This window comes from Dicentrarchus labrax, unplaced genomic scaffold (assembly GCF_905237075.1).
Source record: "Dicentrarchus labrax unplaced genomic scaffold, dlabrax2021, whole genome shotgun sequence".
NCBI classification, from domain to species: domain Eukaryota; kingdom Metazoa; phylum Chordata; class Actinopteri; family Moronidae; genus Dicentrarchus; species Dicentrarchus labrax.
The window spans coordinates 22864860-22887707 of NW_026136713.1; the positions used below are offsets into that span (position 1 = coordinate 22864860).

The window sequence follows — 22848 nt, forward strand, 5'->3', positions numbered from 1 at the left end:
TCTCTCTCTCTCTCTGTCTCTCTCTCTGTCTGTCTGTCTCTACCTCTCTCTCTCTCTACCTCTCTCTCTCTCACTCTCTCTCTCTGTCTCTCTCTCTCTCTGTCTCTCTCTCTGTCTGTCTGTCTCTACCTCTCTCTCTCTCTCTCTTACCCTCTCTCTGTCTCTTTCTCTGCCTCTCTCTCTCTCTCCACCTCTCTCTCTCTCTCTGTCTCTCTCTCTCTCTCTCTCTCTCTCTCTCTCTCTCTCTCTCTCTGTCTGTCTGTCTCTACCTCTCTCTCTGTCTCTTTCTCTCTCTCTCTCTACCTCTCTCTCTCTCTCACTCTCTCTCTCTGCCTCTCTCTCTCTCTCTCTCTCTCTCTCTCTCTCTCCCTCTCTCTCTCTCTCTCTCTCTCTCTCTCTGTCTCTCTCTCTCTCTCTCTCTCTCTCTCTCTCTCTCTCTCTCTCTCTCCTCTCTCTCTCTCTCTACCTCTCTCTCTCTCTCTCTCTCTCTCTCTCTCTACCTCTCTCTCTCTCTCTCTCTCTCTCTCTCTGTCTCTCACTCTCTCTCACTCTCTCTCTCTCTCTCTCTCTCTCTCTCTCTCTCTCTCTCTCACCCTAACTGGTCCTTGCCCTTGTCTCCAAGGTCTTGCTCATGGTGGTACTGTTGGGTCTCTGTAATTAATGTTTTAAAGAGTTCGGTCTAGACCTGCTCTATTTGAAAAGTGTCCTGAGATAACTTCTGTTATAAATTGGTGCTATACAAATAAAACTGAACTGAATTAAACACAGGAAAGGAGGAAGTTGATCGACGTCCTGCTCAACTGTGATTGGAGCACAGAGCAAAAAGGGGCGGGGCTTATGAAGGGTCAATTAAATCTGCATGAAAATCCCAAAAGTCGACTCATTTTTGATATTTTCTATTTGAGCGTTTGTGATTTTTAACAGATTTAGATGAAACTGTTTCCGATCGTAGAATATTGATTATGAATCAGCTGATATTAGCTCATTGATGATATATCGGTATCAGCGAATACGGCGATACATTTTATAGTTTGTCCATCAGAGAGTTAATTTAACGTTGTGGTTGTTTCTAACCTCTCGATCGTCCCGATATTGATATTATATTGATAACGGAGCTCAAATGAAGCTCCAGTAGTGAAGCTCCGGTACTGAAGCTTCGGTACTGAAGCTCCGGTACTGAAGCTTCGGTAGTGAAGCTCCGGTACTGAAGCTCCGGTAGTGAAGCTCCGGTACTGAAGCTCCGGTAAGTCGTACTGAAGCTTCGGTACTGAAGCTCCGGTACTGAAGCTCCGGTAGAAGCTTAGTGAAGCTTCGGGGAAGTGAAGCTTCGGTAGTGAAGCTTCGGTACTGAAGCTCCGGTAGTGAAGCTCCGGTAGTGAAGCTTCGGTACTGAAGCTCCGGTAGTGAAGCTTCGGTAGTGAAGCTCCGGTACTGAAGCTCCGGTACTGAAGCTCCGGTAGTGAAGCTCCAGTAGTTCTCCGTCGGCCTCGTTGCTCCCCTGAAACTTTCCTCTGATTAACTCGCCTCGAGTCGGAGCCGCCGCGCTCAGAAGGCGCAGGTGTGTTTTCGGAGGCCGGTGGAGTCTAAACTCGCCCGCAGGGAGCGCTCCATTGTTCTGGCTCCAGTATCAAAGTGCTCACCGAAGTCTCAGCGAGACTCGTTTAGAAGGTATCGAGCTCGTCTCCGTGCCAGGTGATGTTGTCGTCCCTGGCGACCAAACAAAAGGTGGGCTCGCATCTCGCCTGGCTGAGCTTCAGTTTCCCTCCGCCGAGGCTCCGAGTGTGTGTGTGTGTGTGTGTGTGTGGACTGAACACCGCCACGCATTGTTCACCTCCTCTGACTGTTCCCCTGTCCATCCTCCTCCTCCTCCACTAACCCCACTAACATCCTCCATGCATTCATGCATTCATGCTCAGGGCCGAATCCATTAACATCAGCTGGAGAAAAACAAGGAGAAGGAGGCGAGAGAGAGAGAGAGAGAGAGAGAGAGAGAGAGAGAGAAAGAGAGAGACGGAGAGAGGGAGAGAGAGAGACGGAGAGAGGGGAGAGAGAGAGAGAGAGAGAGAGAGAGAGAGAGAGAGAGGGAGAGAGAGAGGCAGCGATCCAGCACAGCCTGATGGTTGTTGGCACGAAGCAATAAATCACATTTACATTCCCCGTTTCATTTTACAGATCCATCCTCAGACGCTCCAATCATACAGACTCACTGTGGTCCATAAGCTCTGTGAGCGCCAGAGTTTCAACCAGTCCGCACAGAGCTGCACTTAGCTTAGCTTAGCATAAAGAGTGGAAGCAGGGGGAAACAGCTAGCCTGGCTCATATTCTGGTTCTCTCTGAAGAAGATATCCGACTGTAGAGACGGTTTATCATCATTCATTTACGATATTATACTAAAAATCCCAATAAATGTTTCCTTAAGAACTTTTGTTTCTGTTTAAAGTTAAAATATTTATATTATCACGTCGATTTGGCCTAAAAGTCTTATTTTCATTTCAATACGTTTCTAATAAAAGTTTAAATTTAATTATTTCAGTGTTTTAAAAAATGTGCATGATGTCACTGTTTCTATATTAAAAATATATAAAGCTAAACAACAATTTGTCCAAAACATTTCAACTCTTGGATCAGGTGAGATTTTTCATGATCAAGTGGAGTCAAGGTGCGGGTAGCTTAGCTTAGCATAAAGACTGGACCATTTTTAAAGGGAGTCTGGTGACTTTATCTAAGTTTAGTTTACTGTAGTTGTAACGTGAAATGTTCACCTTCATTAAAAGGTTGTTTTCTTCCATAAATATACTGTTAATCTGTTGAAACCTAACTTTTCTTTATTCCTCCATAACGTCGCCGCAAATTAGCAACGATACTACAAATACTCAAACAGAAACCTCCACTCTCTCAGACTTTGAGTCTGTCCCGATGTCCATTTGTGCTTGAGAGCTCCTGGAAGACATTTTGACCCTTTAATCCACATTTCTGCAGACTCTGGCTGAGGGAATTACCCACAGTTCATAGCGTTGTGACGTTAGGCTTCCAGGGGGGTTAAATAAACGTTGGAGGAGCAACAAGAAAAGAGAAGTTTACAGAAGTTTAACACTTTCACTCTTCTCTCTTTTTTTACCGTTTATTTAACTCTTCAGGGCTTCCTGAGAGCTGATAAGTTAATGAGATGAATGTCGTATTAAAAACATCTTAAAATAATTTACGTCTCATGTTACAATGTGAAACTGATCACTGCCGCCGATTATAAACGTATTATTCAAAACCTAAATTACAAGACTGAGGCAAATTAAATAATACAGTAAAATGAAATTAAACTCAATAAATAAAGATGAATTCTTATAATAAATATATTTGTTTCAATAAGTTCTGTCTCAGTCGTAGTTGGTGTTCAGGCTTTAGGCTGGAGGCCCTCGTCTCCTAGCAACGCACGCCGCTAGGCAACAGCCACAGTCGCTGAGGACGCACATCGCTAGGACGTAAGGCGTGGTTGAGACGAGAGTTAAGTCCGCTCTACAGACCAGTTGGTGCAGCCCGCCGCAGGAGTCGCTAAGCTAAGCTAAGCTAAGCTAAGCTAACCAACCACATCCTGACCCCAGCTCTGTGCTGAACCTCTCGCTGTCAGACAGGAAGAGAATATTTCAGACAATGTTCCTTTAATCAGTTTTATAACCACACACACACACAAACACAGTGACACACACACACAGTGACACACAGTGACACACACACACACACACACACACACACACACACACACACACCACCCCCCCTGTACAGTGTGGATGAAGCCGCTGCTGCTCTCAGGTTGGATCAGGTTGGTTTTTCACAATAAAAGTCCTTCAAGTTATGGATCAACTTTGCCAGCTGTTTGTGTTCGGAGCATGTTTCCAGATCGGCCCGCCCCCCCCCTCCCCTTCATCCTCCTGCATGACTCACCTCCATCCGATCACTCACCTCCTCTGTCCGTCCGCCTGCTCGTTACCTCCTCCTGTAGGACTCCCCCTCCCTCCCTCCTTCAATCCTCACCTCCTCCTCTTCCTCTCTCTTCCTCTGCTCCCATAGGCCCTTATTCATTCTCTCCTGTCCATATGGTTTCTGCAGTCAAACAGAAGAGCGCCTTCGCCCCTGTCGTGCGGCCACAGACCTCCCCGCCCCCCACCTGCACCACCACCAATGGCAGCAACCTCCAGGGTGAGCATCCCACCCCCACCCCCCCAGCACCCCCCCGTCCTCTGCTGTCCACCTGTCCCACCTGGACACACAGACAGACAGACATCTCTGTGATGATAATGATGTGTTTGTTAATCTGCTTTTAAACACTCGAAAGGTCAAAGTTGATCCATAACTTCTGGCACTGAAACCGTAAACTGCTGTTCGCACATCTTATCCAGTAACTCAGGTTCCTTAATGAGAATCCAACCGAAACACTTCCTGATCCAGTGAAACAACCTGCGGAGGAACAATGTCTGCACTCATAATAATATTAATATTAATAATAATAATAATATTAATATTAATAATAAACACTGGCTGGTTGTTTGTTTGCAAAAAGGTTTATGATATTTATTGTTTGTTCCTGTTTAACTGCTAAAATCCACAATATCATCTTTTTATTGTCAGTAAACAAAATCAAAAATATTTCCAATAAAAGTTAAATTAATAATAATAACAAATAATTCTCATAAATTTTAATTTCTAATGATTATAGTGCAGAAATCTGCCTTATTAGTTATTTATAGTGTGTGTTTACCCTGGATCAATAGATATAGATTCATATTCTGATTGAACATTTTATGTAGTTTTGAAAAGTTGACATGTTAAATTTTTCTTGATCTAGTGAAACAGGTTTAAACTGGAATAATAAGCACAAGTTGGTAAAATAAAAGATAGATTTTTATTGTCATTAATCCAAAGAAATCTGGTTCCTTCTTATTCCTGTTTAACTTCTAAAATATTCACATTATCACATCAGATTATTGTCATTTCAATAAAGTTAATACATTTTCATTTTTCATTATTGTGGTTCTTTAACAAACCTGCAACCTCACATTGAGCTCATTATAGAATATATATATATATATATATATATATATATATATATATATATATATTCTATATATAAAACTGAACCTTTCGGACTCAATAATTAACTAAAAGTTACCTGATAAGATGGCATTTGAGTCCGTCCGTCCTTCAGTAAACGTCTGTCTGATCGTCTCTCAGCCATGGCAGGTCTCATCGTCCCGCCCATGTGAGGAGGACACCGCCAGACTCCCGCCCCCTCCCCATGAACCCCCTCAGCGCTGATGGCCCCGCCCACCTGAAATACGCCAGCGATAAAATCCTTCCCATCATCCCCCAGAATCCATCACTGCACCAGGAGACTCTCCGTCGATTCATTCGCCGCCTGCGGGACGACAATGCACCGACGGCTGCGGCTGCCGCAGATGTTCAAACGGGAAGCGGACGTCTGCGGCGGCTCCACATGGAGGTCAAAGGTCAGCGGCGTGAAGAGCGGACTGTGGGTGGGAGGGAAGGCGAGTTATGAAACAGTCTGTGGAGACTAGAACAGGTCTCAGATCAGTTTGAACCACTGTGAGACAGGAAGGAGTTGTGTCCACCGGGAGCTTCTGCAACAACATCACCAACAAAGGGTTCGATGTGATTGGCCAATGATCCAATATTGATCAGTAGTCTTCCATATTTCAGCCATTTAGTACAAACAGCCAACCATACTCCTTCTGGAAAGTCACATGTTTTAATTTCTGCCTCTCCAGGTTTCTTTAGCTTTCAATTGTTTCCAAACTATATAAAATTAATAATCAGACTCTTGAAACTCACATCTGTTGTTTAATCAAAAACAATAACCTTTAAATCAATATTAGTTATTGTCAGAAACATTTTTGTTATTACAACACAGACTTTTAAAATCAGACTTTACTCAAATGGAGTTCTGAATGGGCCTAAAACTGAGACCAGAGCCTGACGCCTGGTTTAAAATATGTAAACCAGACACATCCAATCCTGTTATGTCTGTGTATACACAGAGCTAGCTTAAAATACTCTCGTAAAATAGATAAAAACACCAAAAGAATTGGGTTACTGGGACAGTTTTTTGCCTGATTCAGACACTGACTGATATAATATATAATATATATATAATATATGAAAAAAAGTCTCTGCAGATTAACTTTCATGACAAATTCAGATTAATTATCAGGATAGCCGGAAAACCAGTAACGTTACCATGTGGTTGTAAATGGTCCAAAATTTAAAGTTACAGTTCCAGAAAATCTGGTTTAAAACTTTATTTATAACAATATTTGGTTAAAAACCAGCTACAATGTGCAGTAATATTATATTAATTAAATATTGGCTGAAGGTCACTGATTGGTTCTCAGAAGCTCTCGGTGGACACTGAACCTGAGTCGGACGGAGTCCAAAAACCAGGAAAAAATCTTCAAACCTTTTGTTCAAATCCGGAAACCGTTTGACGTTTTTTCCAGATTTGACGGGTTTTCAATCACAAATCCCCAAAAATCCCCCCCAGAGGACCAGACTCCTGATCAATATCTTCTAGCGTTTTCCTTTCTGTACGATAGCTTTTAACAATGTTTGTCTCATATTCGGAGGAAAATGCAGTAATTTTCTAAGCTAACGGAAGAACGAACAAACGTCCTGTTACGCTAATGTTTGTCTGAATAAAGTCGAGGCAGCCCGAGTTATTATTTTTGTTTTTTTTTTGTTACATTTTCTGTTAATTTTTATCTGATTTTTAAAAACTCCAGTACAATAGTTCTGTTTCGCAGGTGTGTCGAGTGGTAGATTTTAACCAGAAAAAGCTTGCAGCAGTTTTAATCACATTTAGGTAACAGATTTTTCTTGTTATTCTTCTGATTGTGCTTATTTTATATGTATTTATAAAGTATGTTTTGGGGAGTTCCTTTTGTGATTTAGGCCTGAATGATAGTCTCAAATATATATGTAAACACATTTGATGTCTTAATACCTTTTAGATATTGTAAAAAGAGTGAACAAGTGAGAGGAATTAACCCTTTTGTAAAAACAAAAAACGTCACAACATGGTCACCCTGTTTTTGAAAGCAGGACGTTAAAAAAAAACGCTTTCATCACTTTTGTATAAAAATGCTTTTCCGATACGATATTTAACTTTTTGTAAACAGCATCATTTGTGTTTCCCCTGGTTCTTCTCGTCCTTTGTGTATTATTGTGAAATGTATAATCATGGTTATTTCTTAATGCACTATTTTTGTTGGGGCACTTAATGAAGAGCAATGCATCTTAGCAAAAAAGATTAAAAAAAGCTAAAAGTTTAACAAAAAAAGATGAAAGCTAGAACGATATGCACCGATATGTTTTTCTGCCGTTCTGAAACGGCAAAAAAATCCTTGTCATGTGAAATTTTTATATTTCAGAAGCTTATAACGTCATAATATTCCTCCACTCTTACTTTTGGACCAAGCGTATTTCTTGGTTTCGGTGTTTAGAAGACAATATTTTATCCATCTTAATATTAGACCCGATCCTAGTCTTTGTGTTTCTTGGTGAGAATGATTGTACGATTTAAAAACAGGAAGCAGATTTTAAAACCACTCCGGAAATTAGTTTTTTTTTTGGTCGTTTATTTTATTTTGGTCACCGATCTCAAGGAAACTTCCATCGATGTTGGTGTTGTTGTTGATGGTGCTGTTCTCGTCGTCGCACACAATCTGGATCATTTACTTATGCAACTGTGTTCCTGTTCTGTATTGCAAGCTCGTCTTCCACGCCGCCGCTGTGGAAAAGTTTGGAAATTAAAAAGAACTTAAAGTCGCGTTTCGATGCCTTACGATCGACCTTCAACACAACGTCTTCTCTTCCTTTCAGTTTGTACATCGTCTGTTTGACTCCACAATTCATTTTGCGCCGGACGTTTTTGTCCCTCAGGTTCCCTCAAATAAACATAATGTTAGCATCATCAGCACTTAGCCTTTCAAATAGCAACACCTGTTTGTTTGAGTGAAAACCTGTAAAGATTTCAGATTTAGGAGTAAAAAATAAAGATACTACAACACAGTCGGGAAAAATTTGTGACGTTATCTCGTAATTATACACCACATTGTTATAATTTAGCATCTCATAATAAGAAATTAGAATTACATCATTTTATAATACGTTTGTTAACCAAATTACATAAAAAATATATAAAAGATTTTGTGACAAGAAAACTCAAAACAAGATCGTTTTCTGAGAATTAAGAGAAAACTATCCAACAATCTGCATCACTAATAATCATCAAGAAATAATCTCACAAATCTTATAAAATCTGTATCATGAAATTGTGAGAAATTAGCTCATATTTACGTAACCCGTACCTCACCGTCTAATAGCTCACAATTATCTCACAATTCTGACATTAACATGTTTTGTATCTCAGAATTACGAGGAAACGATCTCACAATTAAACATTTTCAAGAAAATTTGTTTAAATTTCCAAATCTCTTCTAACATTATGACGGTCTATAGAGTCTGATCTTAAAAGTTTCAGATATCATCATTTATATTATAATATGATTTTACATCGAAGGACTGATTTTGTGCTTAAACACAAACATCTTTCATCCATTTAATTCCTGAACAATAAAACATCTCTACATTTATTTTGAAGAACAAATCCAAGGTGAGGGCAGGAATCTAAAGCTCAAACTTTTGACTTTATGCAAATCCAGCAGGACAGAAACCTTCGGTCACTGCACAGCGTCACCAGACGCCATCGTCCTGCAGAGCGAACAGTCTCACCTCATACAGTTCGACTCCCTCGTCTCCGTTTCAACAGCTTGCTGATTTTATTTCCTTTTTTTGGTCACAGTTGTAGAAAGTTTGCTTCTCACCGTCCTGGTTTTCAGCCGAGGTTTTAAAAACTGCAAAGTATACTTTTTTCGATGTTTTACTTCAATGTGAAAGAGGGCAGAGGTACTGCATCTTTGTGAAATATGAAATACAGTATATCATCAAAGTATATCAAAGCACAATGTTTAATTAATGTCTTTAGAATACGAACGGGGGCGACTCCCCCGGCTCTTTTCTTTTCCTGTCTCTGGCCATGCTGTAAATAGATGCATGTTTTTTGGGTTTTTTTGTTTGTTTTTTCCTGTGATCCAGTGCTTTTTGTACAGAAACAGTCTAATAAAGATTACATTTGGCTTGAACTCTGAGCTCGTCTCATCATCTGTGGCGACAAATATAAAGTTAGTCTGAATGGATTTGGAGTGAATGTGACACCGAATTTAAACCTCTCGTTGACCATCAGAGCGAAGATGTTTCTGTATAGTTATTGATAATGTCGGATTCCCTTGAAATCAATGAGACAAGGAGGCAGAAAAACAGAATCAGCTCACGATGAAGTCAGATATAATACATAAAACTAATCATTCACCATGAATGAACGTGAGATAATAATAATGAATGAATTATTGAATTCAATAATGAAATCTATCAATAAATGAGTTCCCTACTGGATTTAAGTTAATAATAATTTACATTACATTTTAATGAACTTACAGCTGCTACAACCAGCCGATCAAACACAATCAATGGATGAATCAATGGATTACAGCAGACGTTGAGCTCTAGATGAGTAAACTCTCACAGCTAACGAGCTAGCTGAACTATTAACCATCAGAGTCAATTGCATCAAAACCAGAAGGAAATATTAAAGAGCCTCATGCTTGATCTGATCGACTGCCTGAGTGACTTGACGAGAGGTAAAACATAAAGTTCAGAATATTTTAACTCTAATGTGCGTTTCACAAGTACGAGATTCACATCCAACGTACCTCTGAAAATTACAAGACAAGCAAACAAGATCATAATTACAGAAAACGTACATTTACAAGATCAATATTTCATCTTTATCACAAATCTGAATTAAAATTTAATGTTTACAAAATATGTTTCTCAGTTTTTAGACGTGTTTATAAGAAAACTATCCCATAATTTTAAATCATGGACCTTTAAAGATACAGATCTGATCATTATGATTAACACATGAAACCCAACACGTTGTTTGAGAAACAACGGTTTTATTGGCAACTTGTTTCTGGTGTCAGAGAAGTTAAATAGAGAAATGTTCTCGCATGAGATCCAATGTGTCAATGAGCCGAAACAAGGCTGTTTTTCAGAATAAAAGTTGTCAAATAAACATACTGGAGTCTCCAAACTGGGAAACAGTCCAGCAGTGAACTGTATTGAAGGATGTGACTCTGGAAGTTTTCAAGGTTTTTGGGCGGAGAATATTTCTGAAAACTACCAAACTTTTCCAACACGGTTCATCCAGCAGAAATATTCTCCCAGCGAGCTCCAAAGATTACAGTTAGTGATGAAACTGTTGGCGGCGGACGGACAGGACGGAGCTCTGATTGACGTTTGGAGTCGAGCTGATGTGAATCAATCAGCGCCTCTCTGAGCCAAAGCTACAATCCTTCAGTCGGAGTGCCGCAGACGGTAAAAACATCACAGAGGGAAGGTCCGTACGGAGCAGGTGATCCAGGAGGGTTCAGATGTTGACAGTCAGGAATCCTTCTGTAAATCCACAATCCTGAACCTTCAGAGGGACTTTACTGATGGACTGAGATCCTTAAACTTTATTATTTGTGCACTCAATATTTGGAATCAATTATTACACTTCATCAGCATCCACGAAGACCTGCAGGACCTCAACGTTTTTATAGTGTTATATAGTGTTATGTAGAGTTATAAAGTATATACAGGTTACAGTATATCTCAGTCTGAAGGCTCTGGAGGAGCTCGTACGTTTTCAGCCCCACAACAGTAATAATTACTATCCGTCTATCACAGGCTTCAACCAATCAGATCAATGAACTATATAACGTAGTCAAACTCTTACTGAAGTCTGTCAGAAGAAGAAAAAACTCTTAATCTTTTCGGTCGAGAATAAACGTTAAGTGACGTTCTTCGAATAACTTAGAATATCAATCTGTGTCAGCGGCAAAAACAACTGTTAGTGGGCGCACTTTGTCCCCAAGGAAAGACGATTTTATTGTTTCTGTCCAGGTTGATGAAGTTATGATGTTAAAATGATCTGCAAGGTAAAATTGGTGTTTTTTCTATGGACTCTGGTGACTTCATAGACAAACAAACTTTCAATAAAACTGTTGTAAACACGCTTTCTGATGAAAACTGCGACTCATTCCTGTTCGAGTCTCAGATATGAAACTACTAACCCACAACCATGAACAGACCTGTACAAACACAAACCAGGTCTCTCTGCAGACCTCGTGGTCCGGTACGTTCCTTGATGCTGAGAGAGAAGGAGTGATAAGTGCTTTTTAAAGTCTGAAGGTCAGCGGTGGTCTTTATCAGACCTGCAGTCCTGAGCAGGAAGTCTGGTTTTCATCGCAGAGGACCAGAACAGGCCGGTATCAGGTCTGCAGCGGGGAGGAGGGGGTTGGGGGTTTGGCAGCGTCGGGCCTGCTGAGACTCCGCTAAAGGCACAATTAACTTTCACTCCACCGTCAGCACCAACCTTGATGAGTTGTGAAGTCAGGTTCTTGACTGCACAGCGCTCATTAGCGCAGGCCGACGCCCGAGGCGAAGAAACCCTCCAACCGACCCTCCCTGAGTCTGCACATCCTCGGCCAACGCTGCACGCCGCGGCTGCCAGAGCGAGCTGCACGCCAACCGGCTCGTGTTCACAGAGAGGAGAGAGAGGCTGTTAACGGATTGGACACAGTGTGATGGATACGGAAGCTCAGAAACACTCGATCAGGACTTCTTCTGGACCGACTGAGAGCGAGAAGATGCTGATTGGTTGAACAGGTCGATCAATAAGAGAATCAGAAAAATTAGAATTATGATGACATTTTAAAATTTGAAAGTAAAGATTTATTGAGCAGTTTGACGCCATGGTTACGTCACTGCAGCAGAAACAGGTTGAGAGCAGTTTAGCTAACGAGGTCTGTGATTAAAATAAGAGTTTGAGAAATAACATACATCCGTGAATACCACCTGTGAACGTTGAGGTAGACACTTCTGCTCACCGAGCCACTAACTTCCTGTTAGCCATCTGCTAACTTCCTGTTAGCCCTCTGCTAACTTCCTGTTAGCCCTTCACTACCTTGACTGGAGATAAAATGATTTCATTGTTCAGCTCTTTGTTAAATGGTTCAGGCACTACATCAAATTGGTTTCCAAGCGTGGCTTTTCTCTGGCTAATGCTAAAGCTAATGCTAGGTCTATCTGTAAATGAAAACACAAACTGGACTTTTTCTCTCCAGCTGGATGAAATTGAAATAATAATATATTGAGGAAACAAAGAACATCGAGTGCTCAGATTAGTGACTTTAGGAAATGATTCATTAATAGTTTTTCCTCTCGGGTTCGGAGGGAGGAGGTCGCTGGATTTGCTGACAGCAGCTGTTGACGGGAGGGGAGGAGGCCAAAAAGAGCCACCGATGTTTTGAAATAGCTGAAATATTTTTTAATCAGCCGGAGGAAGAGGTGTTACAGAGTCAGCGCAGGTGTGTTTGGTTTGGGCGGCAGTGACATTATGTCACCACTGCTCGCCATACATCCGCGCTCTTAAAGAATTAGACCGTTTCCTGTGAGCTGATGATGTCATTGTGATACTACAGCGGGTTCAGGGTCTCTGTGTGTTATTATAAAGCTCAGCACTGAAAGTCATTTCACACAGGAAAAAGCCCCGGGCCCGGCCCTCGCGATGACACCGGAGCCCTCGCCAACTGGGCTCCGAGCTGGAGGAGGTATGTAAATCACTCCGTCCAAACGGTCCGCGCTCGCCAGCCTCGTTTCCTGGGAAGGACGTGGTTCTGGACGAGGACTGGAAATCTGATGTGGGCCCATCGAAACCATGTGTTGCTCAACATCCACTCAGTCAGCACAGAGAGGATGTTTCAGAGGGAGGGTCAGTGGTTTCCTCATAGAAACCATATCTGCACAGTTCAGCAGGACTCTGTAGAGTCAGGAGCATTAAAGACCTGGTTCAGGTACAGTCAGGAGCATTAAAGACCTGGTTCAGGTACAGTCAGGAGCATTAAAGACCTGGTTCAGGTACAGTCAGGAGCATTAAAGACCTGGTTCAGGTACAGTCAGGAGCATTAAAGACCTGGTTCAGGTACAGTCAGGAGCATTAAAGACCTGGTTCAGGTACAGTCAGGAGCATTAAAGACCTGGTTCAGGTAGAGTCAGGAGCATTAAAGACCTGGTTCAGGTAGAGTCAGGAGCATTAAAGACCTGGTTCAGGTACAGTCAGGAGCATTAAAGACCTGGTTCAGGTAGAGTCAGGAGCCTCAAAGACCTGGTTCAGGTAGAGTCAGGAGCATTAAAGACCTGGTTCAGGTACAGTGAGGAGCATTAAAGACCTGGTTCAGGTATATTCAGGAGCATTAAAGACCTGGTTCAGGTAGAGTCAGGAGCCTTAAAGACCTGGTTCAAGCAGAGTCAGAAGCATTAAAGACCTGGTTCAGGTAGAGTCAGGAGCATTAAAGACCTGATTCAGGTAGAGTCAGGAGCATGAAAGACCTGGTTCAGGTAGAGTCAGGAGCATTAAAGACCTAGTTCAGGTAGAGTCAGGAGCCTCAAAGACCTGGTTCAGGTAGAGTCAGGAGCATTAAAGACCTGGTTCAGGTAGAGTCAGGAGCATTAAAGACCTGGTTCAGGTAGAGTCAGGAGCATTAAAGACCTAGGTTCAGGTAGAGTCAGGAGCCTCAAAGACCTGGTTCAGGTACAGTCAGGAGCATGAAAGACCTGGTTCAGGTAGAGTCAGGAGCATTAAAGACCTGGTTCAGGTACAGTCAGGAGCATTAAAGACCTGGTTCAGGTAGAGTCAGGAGCCTCAAAGACCTGGTTCAGGTAGAGTCAGGAGCATTAAAGACCTGGTTCAGGTTCGGAGACTTTTCTCAAAAACATTTAAAAGTAAAAAAAATATATAATAATAAATAAAATGATAAGAATAAAATCAATGACAGCTGTAATTTTGTAGGGGGCGCTATCGAGCTATTTTGTCACACGCGCATAAGACTGATATCAGGAGGGAATCTTTGCTGTTTCATGAGATAAACTGTTGTTGTGAGTATAACAGTAGGTTTCCAGTAGGGGGCGCTGTAGGACTCATATCAGACTTTTAGTGGAGATACGCTGAAGTTACAGCAACTTCCTGTTTCCTGGCGCCACGCTACCAAACTCAAGCTTTTCACAACTTTTTATCGTGAACGTCTTTAGATCGCACCGACTTAATTTAAGGTCGATAGGATAAATTCTCTCGGAGGAGTTCGTTAAAGTACAACTCGTGGAAATAGGAAAACATGTTAAATTCAAAATGGCCGACTTCCTGTTGGGTTTAGGATCCATGACGGTTTTTTGTACGTTTGTACAGGATATGTGTGCCAATCAATTTTTAATACATCTTGGTGAAGCGGTAGTGTGGCGAGTTTTCAAGTTAGTTCAAACAAAAGTTTGATATTTACCGTGTCACCATGGCAACGGGGTTCAATGAAGACTGATCGTCAACGTCTTAACGGCGTTTTTACCAAATTTCATCTGGATCTGATGAACTTGCTGATGAGTACACAAACTCATGATATTGATAACCTTTCATTGTTACCGCCTTTAGATTGGATCTGATTTATGTTTTAGTGTTTAATAATTGATCGTCTCATTTATCTGGTTCCAGTTCCTCCTACGTCTCAAATTTTGAGTTTTTTTATCACAATAAACTGAATATTTTTGGATTTTGAACAAAACAAAACGCTCGACGTCAAACAATTGATAAATAAAATACCCAACAGGAATTATTGATCACAAGCTTTATTTGCAGTTTTGTCATTACTGAACCTCCGTATGTTTAACAGATTTATGGTTTCTGATGAATCAGTTTATTTTGAAGCATTAAAAACATTTATAACCTGAATGTTTTAACACGGTGTGATAAATCTGCTGTGAAGTAAACACACAGTGTGTGTTACAGGTGTGTTACAGTGTGTATACAGTTTGCTTTACAGGTGCTTTACAGGTGCTTTACAGGTGTGTTACAGTGTGTATACAGTTTGCTTTACAGGTGCTTTACAGGTGTGTTACAGTGTGTATATAGTTTGCTTTACAGGTGCTTTACAGGTGTGTTACAGTTTTACAGGTGCTTTACAGGTGTGTTTACAGTGTGTATATAGTTTGCTTTACAGGTGTGTTAGGTGCTTATAGTTTTAACTTTCAGGTGCTTTACAGGTGTGTTACAGTGTGTATATAGTTTGCTTTACAGGTGTGTTACAGGTGTCACCTGATCAGTGTTCCTCAGGTTCACACTGCAGGTGAATCCAGGAGCAGCTGTCAATCAAAACACGTTTGTGACTGTGTGACATTTAACTCTTAACCAGTTAATGTGGATTCATCCGCCACTGAAAATAGTCCCAACAGATCCACAACTTGCTCCTGTTGGTTTGATGAAGCAGCTGTTTTAAGTAAAGTTTTTAACTTCAGTAGGAACCAATGAGCTCTGAGAGCCACAGACAGGAAGTCTGAATGATGAGATACAAGGACAAATACAGAATAACACCGGGCATTTTAAAATGTGTGCACAGTGTTTCCATAGAATAAAGTTTTAAACATTAAAACAGCCTCATGTTAGCGTAAAAAACTACTACTATTTTTCTAAAAATGGTTTGTCTCAGAACGGGGTGGAGCCAGACGTTCGGGGCAGAGGCCCAAGAGATTTCTTCTACAGCAGCTTTATTCTCTGTTTTTCACGCCAGCTGAAATAATCGATAAAATCTGTTCATCATTTGGGAAAAACGTGACAGTTTCCCAGGAAAACAATCATCCTGTTTTATATCTAATTGTTCTCTAACTGTCTTCATCATCCTGGAACCAGAACAGATGTTGACTCATTTTCACTCTCGACACCTAAAAGAACAAATAGGGAAGAAATCTGGTGTAAAAACAGCTTCACTAACCTAAAACTGTTATTATCTGCTGTGTGTTTTTATTTTATAATAAATGAAATGTCCAGATTTAGACTGAATCAATCAAACGTTTTAATAACGTTTTAATAACAATAACAAGCAGCACAGACCTTTTTCACAGCAGCCATTCTGACAGGTAACAATCGGGTAAACAGGCGTTACAATGGCTCTGTTTATGGCTCTGTTCCATTTAGTGCAGCCTCACTCTGTTTGACCCGTATGGAACTGAGCCTTAATTGGTACCAGCTTTGTTTACCCTACTGTTTAATGACAAACCAGCTGCTGTGAGAAAGGTTTACTGACTGCAGCTTTACTCTGAACATTTTTTTGGCCACAGCTCAGGATAAACAGATTGTGCAGGAACATTTCAATCCATTTCCAGGTGTTTCCAGGAGGTTTGAAGAGTTTCAACGTTACAACGAACGAATATTTTCTGCTGATTAAAAAATCAAAAATCTAAATATATAAAACAGAAAATAAAACAATCACAGCTGGAGATCATAAATTAAACACATTTATATTTTGGCCCATCGCCATCTTGGAACCACAACACCTGCAGCGCACACACACACACACACACACACACACACACACACACACACACACCTCGTTTACCTTCATGCATTTAGACCACACACACACACACACACACACACACACACACACACACTGTTTCTCCTCCCATTAAACACACCATCAGATCTTTAACCGTTCCCATCAACAGTGTTCGATATGTGCAGGAATATAGAAAACCTCCTTGTTTTCCTTCCCTCCTCTTCCTCCTCCCCCACCTCTTCCTCCCCCTCCCCCTCCTCCTCCTCTTCCTCGGAGCCGAGATGTTTTTAGGGGTTCAGACTTTGAGCACAACAGAGAGGCGAAGCACTAGAGTACACTTTACACCTGCTTCCCTTCTTCATCTGTCTTCATTTTTCTGGAGGAGGCAGGATGTTTGGCTTGGCTGCGACCCGCACTATGACTTAATCCCTGGGTGCTATTGTTAAATTTTTCGAGCAAAAAAATAATGAAAACCAAATGCGGCCGAGGGACCCCGCTTCGGGTTTCGGGGCCTGCGCTTTAACAGCGTTTCCAGCACGTCGAGGCCAAATAACTCACTTATGTTTCCCTTGTAACATTACGCCAAACATGAGATCTTTACTTTGTCAAATCTGGTAAGTATCAAACCAACTGTATCAATAGGAAAACAGTTTTAATAAGCATTCCCAGGCGAGGGCCGAGGAACACCTCTCACCTGGAAGCTATTAGAGCCGACAGGAAATGGAGGCAGAGATCGAGTGCTTCCCAATAATGTGTGTCCCCCCGGAGAGACGAAATATGTAGATTCATCATAAAACGTATCTGAGAGCTCGGACGCGAATGCAGCGCAGACAGCTGGGCACCTCCAAGATCGTATCGCACAAACATCTGTGGACGCAGATAGCGTTTCATCGCTCATGTACGAGCATCTCTCCTGACAGTCCGACTGTAAACACCTTCTCCAGATGGACCGCCATTATGTACGGAAGATCAGACCCGCCAACACAATGACAACTATAGGCAGCAACTCATGACTCATGACACTATTTTATTTGAGTACAAATGATGAGATATTGACTCAAATATTTGACTTGGTTCAACAGTTTAAGTAAATAATACATAATTTTTACTCACTAAGTAAAAACTGGGGATTATTGATTTATATAAGGAAGATCAATTCTACCAAGACATTGAAAAGTTAGTCAAGAAATATTTTAAATTCATGACTCGCTGTATTTTGATTTTGAGTTCAAATATATATTTAATTTTACTTTGACTTGGAAAATGTATTTAAATATTGAAGATCAGTCAAGACAATAAAATTACTAAAAATCAAAGTCAAAACAGAAAAAACAGAAAAGACTCGACTCAAAAAAAGTTTGAGGTAATAAAATTATCAGATATTGACTCAAATATTTGACTTGGTTCAACATTTTGAGAAAATATCACATAATATATATATATATATATATATATATATATATATATAATATTTAGTCAAATTAAGTAAAAAATTATAATGACTGTTTTATATACGGAAGATCAGTTCCACCAAAACACTGAAAAGTTAGTCAGGAAAAAAATTTCAAAAATGTATGACACGCTGTATCTTGATTTTAAATTACAAATATTTGACTTTACTTTGACTTGGAAAATATGGAAGATCAGTCCTGCCAAGACAAATTACTATAGATTAAAATTATGAGCTGTTAACTCGTTGACTTGGTTCAACACTTTACTTATTAAGTCAAAATTGATGATGATTGATTTTATATATGGAAGATTATTCCTGCCAAAAACAGAAGGACAATGAAATATTAGTCAGTAAACTCACAATAGAGTTAAATTAATGAGTCAATACTCTGACTAATAAAGTAAAATTTTGAGTTACTAAGTGAAATTATGGAATAATGAGAATCAGATTTGATGTCATATTCGGTAGAAATATCACATATTTTTTGTGATAACTTTGTAACTCAAAATGATGAAATAGTGAGTAATAACAATAACAAATTTTGACTTACATCTCATAAATTTTAGTAATTTATTAAGTTATGACTTCACAATGAGTTTTTATGTGTTTCCTAACTAACATCTATTGTTCTTTTTTTGACAGGAATTATCTTCCATATTTAATCAATCACCATCAGTTTTGACTTTGTAAGTCATATTTAATTTAAGTTAAATATTTGACCTAATATCTCATAATCTGTAGTCACAGTGTCGATGTTTCAGTGAAGGTAATAAATGTTTTACCTGAATAAATAAACTGAATATTATTAATTTTATACATAAACAAAGTCACAATAATGATATTAACAGAATCTGAGTCACTAGTTAATAGTTTTCTGTCTTCATTGAGACTTTCTCATAAACTTGACACATTTTTTCTCTTCCTGACATCACTGGGCTTCCGTACAGGTTGTTGACAGTTTGGCAGAAATATTCGGTCTTTCGACTGATAGATTGGTTCTTCGTCCTTCACATTACGTCCATTAAAGTCTGTCTACGGCGAGCGAGCAGAGTCTTCCTCGTGTCCATTGAAATTCCTAAAGCGGAGCCATCATCATCAGGACGTCTCGGAGGCCGAAATCAGCGTTAATAAATCAATCCCCGGCCTGGGCGAGCTCGCCGCCGCTCCCTCAGCTGCTTGCTAAACAAATGGATTCAGCATGTTTAATGAGGGTAGTGGTGGAGGGGGGGTAACTAATACCTTTAATGATCTCTGCAGACCAGAAATCACTGGCACCTGCCCAGAGTGAGCGGTCGGGGGGATGTTTTGGACAGCGGCACCGCGGCGGTCATGGATGAAGATGCTCTGGTAGCGTGGCAGATTTACGGCCGAGCGCTGGAGATGGAAAAGGCCATGAATTAGGAGGGCGGTGAAACGGGCCACACACTGAAATCACAGGCCCGCTGACGTCTCAGTGAAACCTCGGTGGTACGAGACGGTAAACGGCGTCGGGGGGAAACCGGCGTGATGACAGAAGCAGAACGCCGTGTCTTTGTTTGTTGTTTGGAAACTTTAAGAGCGGCTGCTGTCGTCCTGCTGGACGTCTCAGTTTGGACCCGGATGAGTTTAAAGTTAACGTAGTTTCAGCGTCTGCGGCTGCTGTCTGACAGAAACTGCACCAACCATCGTTTTACCTTCAGACTCAAGAGGCAGAAACTCGTCTGAGACCCAAACGGTTCCTTAAAATAACAATTATATCTTATGGTCAAAAGTCAAAAGAGGTTTGTGTTTGCTAACAAGAGTTTACTTGAGTTTAGTAAATGGTCCATTTTAGATATTACACAGTTTGGTTCGGATTAGCAAACAGTTTGTTTTATTCTTTAATCTGTTTAATAGTCAAAAACAAAGACATTTAACCAGGTTAGCTGCAGCCAGGCAGCTAACATTGTATTTTACCTGTTAAAACATTTTGGTTGCTCAGATCGTAACAGTTCATTTTAACAGATGGTTTAGGTTAGCTCATAATTAGCAGTTCAAATAGTTACGTTTAGCTAATTGTGCGGGTTAGCTAACACATTATTTTAATAGTTTTTAAAAGATTAGTTCTCGTTAACTAACAAATGTGTAATGTGGCAGCAACTCCATGTTTAAAAGTCAAAAACAAATAACATTTAACGGGTTTGACTGCTGCCATGAGGAAGCTAACACTTCGCTAACAGATGAAGTCTGATTTACGTTAGTTCACAATTTATATAAGTAGCTAAACTGTTTCGCTCAGGTTAGCTAACAGGATAACAGTCAGTGTAGCTTAATAGCTGAGCATGTTTGAGTTAGTGGTTTATTTTAGGAGTTTAAACACATTTAATACTAGTATTAATATTATTACTAATATTAGTATTAATAGTAGTATAACTTGCTGTTTTAGTAAAATTGACTTGGTTAATTATTAAAGAGAAACATGCTAGCAGTGGTTCAGTGATTAGCTCTGTAGCGTGTTTGCTTTAAAACGATGATATTTGGGAAGAATTCAGTGTAGTTATGTAGAGTTATTAAGTCCCACAAGAGTCCGCCCGAGCTCCCTAAGACGTCTCCGGAGGACGGACGATTATGTATGGAGGCTTCGAGCAACATCACAAAGGGCACAAATGGATTCTGGGGGCAACTGGCTGGCGTCCATTATCCACTCCAGGACGGCCTTTACAAAGAATGGAAGAAGTCGATTAGATAATACGACCATCAAGCTCGTGTAAAAGACTCATCGTTCTGTGGTTCCCGCCGTTCCATTACAGGCGATGTCCTTCAGCGGCGAGGAGCGTTTACTGCGGCAGGAACAGCGTCCGCCGGGAGCAGCAGGGTTATAACCCGCCGGCTGCACTGGATGGCTGTTTGGATGTACATTACCTTTAATGCAGCACTCCACAGCACTGGGTCGGGGGGGGACCCAGCATGCAAGGTTGCATCTGCAGATAGCTGCAGATGCAGCTGCTCAAGGCTCCAACACAGCAGTGAATAAATGCATGGAAGAGCAGTTGGGTCATTTTCAGGTTTAAATCCCATAATGTTGGATTTTAAACACTGATATTGTTTTGTGTTAAATAACTTTAGATATTAGAAATGGTTAGAAATCCTCACTGATTAAATACAGATTCATTAAATGTAGGCAAAGAATAAAATAGGTCAGGTTAAACTAAAAGTAGTTTATATCACCTGCCAGCGTGAAGTAATCAGATGATTAATCACGCTCTTATTTCCTTAAATACTCTGTGCAGACTTTGGTTGGAAGGTAGTTTATTCTGAAATCTGATCTGAGAACAGTGTAAAAACATATTTAGGGACCGAGCCAGTGTCAACACTGGGACGTCTCTATTGTTTCTGCTAAAATTATTATTTTTATTTGCGGGACCCTTTAACTGCATTTTTGCCCCCTGAGCATTTACAACGTTTCAGTTTTATTTGGAAAAGTGGTCAGACTATGCGTCGCTTTCAGGTCGGCCACTAGGTGGCACTACTATTAAGAAAAGTATGTTTAGGCTAATAACTTCCGCATCGCTTGTCTCACATTCACTTCCGCTTCCCACTTCCGCTAGATTTTTTTTTCGCTAGAACGCAAAATGTCCAAAAACTACATTTTCGTGATCCATCCATGCGCTTTTGTCCGATTCGCATCATACTTGTCACGTAGCATCTGGAGATCGTCCTGGCAAAAAAATATTTTAAAGTATTTTGATATTTAAAAAAATAAGCACGTTATAAAATTAGCACTTTCTGTAGATTGTGGTCAAAACAGGAAGTGGACCATTAAAACGAAACTTGGTACGATGCTTGGCCATGGCTCCCTGAGGCTCGTTAAAAAATGTGTCAACAATCTGCCACTAGGTGGCGCTCTGGTGGCATGGTAAATCACTGTGCGGAGACCGTAATAGTTATGAATATGAAATTCACAGGACACGTGTAGAGTGGTGCCTGTAGCTCACATACCAAAAATTGTGTTTGTCGTGTCTGTAGCGCCCCATACAGTATTTCAACAAAGCAGCCCCGGCGCCACATTTCACCGATATGTATGAAACTCGGTAGGAACGTGTAACGTGCAGAGACCTACAGAAAAGCCTCTTGGACCCATACCCCAAAACCCATTTTGTCATTTTCACTTTAGGCAAATTTTCACCTTGTATTTGAACAAACTCCTCAAAGGGAATTTATCGGATCTACTTCAAAATTGGTCAGTACAGTCAAAAAATGTTGCTGACTGAACACCGTGCTATTTGTGACTGTACATTGAAGGGCGTATCCGTGGCATGCCATCAAAGTTGGCCATTTTGAATTCCTTGGTCATTTTCTGTGACTTTTTTGCCTTCTATTTGAACAAACTCCTCGTGGGGGACTTATCTTTTTATCTCAGACATTTTTATTGAATTTTAATCACAAATACAGTAATGTTCATACAATATACATTTTTCAAAGTGATGAAACACAAACACCTTCCACTCCCACTAGCCACATTTAAAAACCATGTTTCCTACGGAGTATTGTTCCCGGAGTATTGTAGGAAACCGCTGGAAGTCAAGTATTAAATTGCAAGATAAATAGGGGACTTATCAAATCTAGCTCAAAATTAGTCAGTACAATCAAAAAATGTTGTTGATTAAAAGTTGTACTATTTGTGACTGTACGTTGAAGGGCGTGTCCGTGGCGCGCCGTCAAAGATGGTCCGCTTGAATCGAATGTCAAGCTGTGATGCCATTTCCGGCATTTAAGGGCTTCCGTTTTAACGAACTCCTCCTACAGATTTTATCAGATTGACTTCATACTCGATCACTGCAATCTAGACAAATTGGTGATCAAAAGTTAATCCAGTATTTACTGTGCGTC

General features: G+C 40.6%; 1 protein-coding gene across 5 annotated transcripts in view; it reads left to right on the forward strand.

Annotated features, from left to right (window-relative positions):
• Positions 1-9209, forward strand: part of LOC127374530 (transcription factor COE3) — a 149503-nt gene extending 140294 nt beyond the window's left edge. For 2 of the 5 annotated variants that reach the window (XM_051419971.1, XM_051419970.1), the window contains exons 15-16: positions 4063-4191; positions 5224-9209. In XM_051419971.1, coding sequence (XP_051275931.1) covers positions 4063-4191; positions 5224-5255 — 161 coding nt within the window. In that variant the 3' untranslated portion in view covers positions 5256-9209. The remainder of the gene's footprint in view (positions 1-4062; positions 4192-5223) is intronic. The other 3 variants (XM_051419974.1, XM_051419972.1, XM_051419973.1) reach the window with 2 other exon arrangements.
• Positions 9210-22848: the final 13639 nt, after the last annotated feature.